General features: G+C 42.2%; 1 protein-coding gene across 1 annotated transcript; it reads right to left on the bottom strand.

Annotated features, from left to right (window-relative positions):
- Positions 1–1,890: 1,890 nt before the first annotated feature.
- Positions 1,891–4,017, bottom strand: LOC131164876 (mogroside IE synthase-like). Its single transcript, XM_058122398.1, has one exon. It carries the CDS (start codon positions 3,517–3,519, stop codon positions 2,044–2,046), a length of 1,476 nt encoding a protein of 491 aa, XP_057978381.1. The 5' UTR covers positions 3,520–4,017; the 3' UTR covers positions 1,891–2,043.
- Positions 4,018–4,824: the final 807 nt, after the last annotated feature.

The following is a 4,824-nucleotide window of genomic DNA, read 5'->3' on the forward strand; positions in this document are numbered from 1 at the left end:
TCTGAAAGCAACATTTCTCATAACAAAATATCATTATTTCTACATCTACTATATTCCTACAACTGCTGTAAAACCAAATATTGACAAAAATGTCTTATCCTTAATCTGGGATGAAATCCAATTTCTTCCCACCAACGATCCGCTCTAGTAGACTTGGAGAGAACTTCCCCAAGAGCATCGTGGTGGCCTCAAATCGTTGATCCGGCAACTAACAGGGCCAAAATCGAAGAGAGAGAAGGGAGAGATCGTAGAGAGAGAAGAGAGAGGGTTTCAGTCGATTTTTATGCGTAAAAACTGAGTTTAGAACTATTTATACTGCAGGCTTCATCGACGAGCCATGTCATCTCGTCGGCGAGATCACGAAGGAGGTTCGTCGACGAACACCATATTCTCATCAACGAAATTCAAAGCTTAGAAAACAGCCTCTCGGTATCTTCTCGTCAACGAAACATGTCCTCATCGACGAGACCCTCTTGTTCCTTTATCGATGAATCTCATGTGTTCGTCGACAAGGCCATGAATTAATTTCTTGGGTTATTACACTGAGCCTTAGGATAGAAATCTCTCATTAAAGAAAAATCGGGTCATCATCCAAATTTAACGCAACTATGCTCCACAAAAGCCCAACAATGTCTTGGCTTCCACTTCTGCTTTTCATGTGTGCGATATGAGATATAAACCTGTTTAAGAACTTGACACACACATTAGATCCTTGTGCTTTGTTAGCATCAAAACAGGGATCGAACTTAAAAGGTCAATAGGAACTCATAAGTGAGGGAGAGATTGTTGAAAATTTCACTTGTGAGCTTGTCTCACATTAGAAAATTTGAATGGATGATGGGTGCCTATATACATGGTTGAGCCCAGGACCCAATAGGCTTAAACTTTTGGGTCAAGTTGATGTTCATCCATGTGTATCAAGTCCACCCATAGGCTCCTCCGATCCTAACACGAAGTTGTTTTTTTGTTAGATTGATTTGTCATTTTGGTATTCAATTGATTTGTGGTGAATTGGCCGTGTGATGTTCAATATGCTTTTATTTGGGATTTGAATGATGCATGCTCAGCTGTGCAAAATCATAGATATGCTAAATGTAAATTGCGACAAAATCAATATATATTTTTTATGGTAAATATTGCCTAAAGAAAGTATTTAAAAGAATGAGTCAAATCCAATAAATGACTCATTGTCGCCTGTTTAAAACGGATTCAGGTCTAGGAAGGGGTAATGCAATCTGTCTATGAACGGGTCAACCCAAATCAACCCAATTAATGAGCAGATTAACGAGTTTAGGTTGGGTACCTGCAAAGACACCCATTTAATTTTTATTAAAATATTATTAAATTATATATATATATATATATATATATATTAAAATTATGATATTTGATGCATCTATGATGTATCATGTATTTATTGAAAGAATAGAGAAAAGATAGTTATTCAACCACATTTTTAAAAATATTTAAGATGAAAAAAATAATAAATAAATCGTAGACATTATTTTTTAAATTTCGAATCATTTTAAAAAAAAAATATTTCAAAAAAAAATTATAAATGTTATTAATTCATATATGTTAAGATATTAATGAGAAAAAAATATATAAAAAATTTAACTCATTGACCAAATTTAGGTTTTATAATTTACTCATACATTTATAAACGAGTGAACCCAAACTAAACTAGTTTGAGTCTCGTAGATTCAAACTTGATTGCATGCATTATATACATGTTTTATAATTATCTTAATTTTTTTTTTAATTAAGAATTCTTGAATAAAAGTAATATATTAAATTAGTTATGTATTCCCACATCTTGAACATCCCAAAATAACCTTACAATTTATACATGAAAATTTCAAAACAAACCATACATTTATAGCCTATAGCTTTCCATAAATAAAATACTAGTATTATTAAAAATATGTTTACTTATTTGTTTTTATTATAATTATCACTCAATATCGCAGCTAGGCATGATGAAAAATTATTAATATTTTATCAGTGAAATAACATAACACTCTCGTGGCCGTGGACACGCGACTAATTGAGCGTCTGCGAGTAGGATGCATTAGGTCTGAAAAATCCCAGAAACGCATCCAAGGCGGCGTCGGAGCTAGTCGGAAAGCCGTGAATGAACTTGGCCCGAAGCTCCGCTGCCCGCTGTCGGACCTCCTCGTCACCCATCATCCGCTCAACTCCGCTCAATATATCCTCCTTCTTTCCCATCCCCGACGGATCTCCCAAGGCCATGTGCCCTATCTTTAAATGCTCCGCCACTAATTTTGCATTGTAGTACTGGTCTCCTCTTATGGGCCACGCCAACAGTGGCACCCCCTGCCCGATTGCCTCCGCCGTCGAGTTCCAACCGCAATGCGATAGGAATCCACCTGTTGACGGGTGACTCAGTATCAATAGTTGCGGTGCCCACCCGCATATTATCATACCCCTTTCTCCCACTTTCTTCTCCAACCCGTGAGGGTGGTACTGGTAGCCTCCCTCAGACTCAGACCTACCCGCTCCCGGGGGTTGTGACCTGCCCCAATCGGGTTGTATGACCCAGATAAACGGCCGAGTCGACTCTTCTAAAGCGGCCGCGATTTCTGAGCACTCCTCCGTCGTGGGGCCCAGCTCACTCCCAAAAGAGACGTATAGCACGGATCCACGTGGTTTGGTATCCAACCATTGGATCACTTCCTCCTCCGAGTAGTTGGACGGGCGTTTCTGGGTTCTCATCTCGCGGTCGCGGATCGGGGAATCCGACGACTTCCAGTACTGCTCCGGCAGGAGTGGGCCCACACCCCATACCGGCAAATCCAACTGATCAGCCATGTACTCGATGAACGGACGCTCCAGACCGTCGCACGTGTTGAATATCAGCGCCGAGGAGCCCTCGATCTCCCCTACCCACGGCGGCCGGTCACCCGGTTTAAGCGGGCCGCCACCGCCCGGCGGTTTGGGACCTTCGGCACCGGGCGGTGGCCCGCCAGGCCGCCGTTTTAGATCGGAGAGTGATAGAGCCATCCCGGGCAAGCCTGGAATCGTACGGACCTCGCCGGGAGCGATGTTTCCGGCGACGGTTTTCCATGCGCCCCACTCCATGGCGGCGGCGCAAGCTCCGAAAGTGAAGAAGCCAACCACGGGAACACTGAACTTGCGGAAAACCTCCTTGGTCCAGCCCATCTGGAAGTCGATGACAGCGCAGAGGAGGGGGTGCGGATCTGGGCCCATGGATCGGCGAGTGAGATGGGCCTCGAGGTCCAGGCCCATTTTTTGGCGGACGGCGTCGGATGCAAGCGTCTTCATACCGGTGGCGGGGGCGATTTCGGCGAGGCTCACGAGGGAGTGCTGGAGGAAGGAAGAGGGGACGGAAGAGGAGAGATTGGAGGGAATTACGAGGGTAGTTCTGTAATTTCGAGAGGCTATGCGTTTGCAGAGCTCCATACAAGGGAAGAGATGGCCCTGCCCAATCGATGTCACCACGAATATCTCACCATCACCACCACTACCACTCGCCATCTTTGTTTCGGACAAGAAGAAGAAGAGAGGTGGGGTAAGAGGAGAAGTTCCGTTAATGGTAGCAAGCAGGCTCCGACATTTAAATCGGAGTGGTGGCGTTGATCGCCGGAGCTGGGCACTTTATCATTAGATTTCATTGCGACGCGTGGATGGATGGTGGCCGCACGATCAACATTTTGGCCCATTGTTTGCCAGAAAGCAAGGAGCCTTTTGGAAACACCGCGGGCGGGGATCTTAGCCGGCACATGTTTGCTCATGTGTACAGTAGAGTGGATCATGTGCAGTGGTTGAAAAATCGAATACATGACTGTCTTTCCCAGCCCTTAAATATTTCAATTCAAATAATAGATGGTAGAATTTGAAACTTCATGTAACATATGATTAAAACAAACTATTCTCTCATGTGGAGGACTATAATTAAATTAATCACATCAGTCTCCATGCTAATCATTTAATTATGCATTCTTGACCAAACTGATGCTATGATTTTAATCTATTATTCAATTTTTATTTCTTAATTATTTCCCTTCTTCACAAATTGACATTGCCAAGCATATAGTTTTTGTATTTATACACCATTTCAATTTTGTCAATAAAGCTTGTAGGTAAATAAATCTATACTAGTCACTTTGGCCTAGGGGATATAGCAATATTGGTTAGAGTTTGGATATATATTTTTTTTTTTTTATTACAGGTGCTATGATTTAAAATTTGGTAAAAAGTTGGGGTCATCAAATGAGTATGATAAAATAGTTGATGACTTGCCTCTCGTTGTATAACTTAAACCTAATGTGATTGTTGTGCAAATCAATGCGTAGTGGAAACAGCTTCTCTATTTTTCTTCCTGAGTCGGACTCCGTTGATGCAACTCTATGAAACCGTCAACAGCTTCCTTTGCACGCCATCTTCTCTGTCTTTCTCACCATGTTTTCTTTGTACGTGTGTTCCACTCAATATATGAGTCACATATTACAACAATCTCCACCTTGGCGAATATGCACCCCATTGGAGAAAAAATTGAAACATAACCCGCAGTTCCACTTGGGAAAATAGGTTGGGACGTCTCCCATCTAGCATCTAGAAACATTAAGCAAGTCCAAGTAATGCTTGAACTTATTCGTGGTCACAGACTTTGTCAACACGTCCGTTGCATTCTCAGAATAGTGAACTTTCTTAAGTAAGAGTTCACTAGAAGAAATCCATTCCCAGATCTTGTGAAATCTCACATCTATGTGCTTGATCCTCGCATGATACATGTCACGCCCCGAACTGGCGGATGGGTCCCAGGTGTGATTTTAGTAACCT

This window comes from Malania oleifera, chromosome 9 (assembly GCF_029873635.1).
Source record: "Malania oleifera isolate guangnan ecotype guangnan chromosome 9, ASM2987363v1, whole genome shotgun sequence".
Taxonomy (NCBI): Eukaryota; Viridiplantae; Streptophyta; class Magnoliopsida; order Santalales; family Ximeniaceae; genus Malania; species Malania oleifera.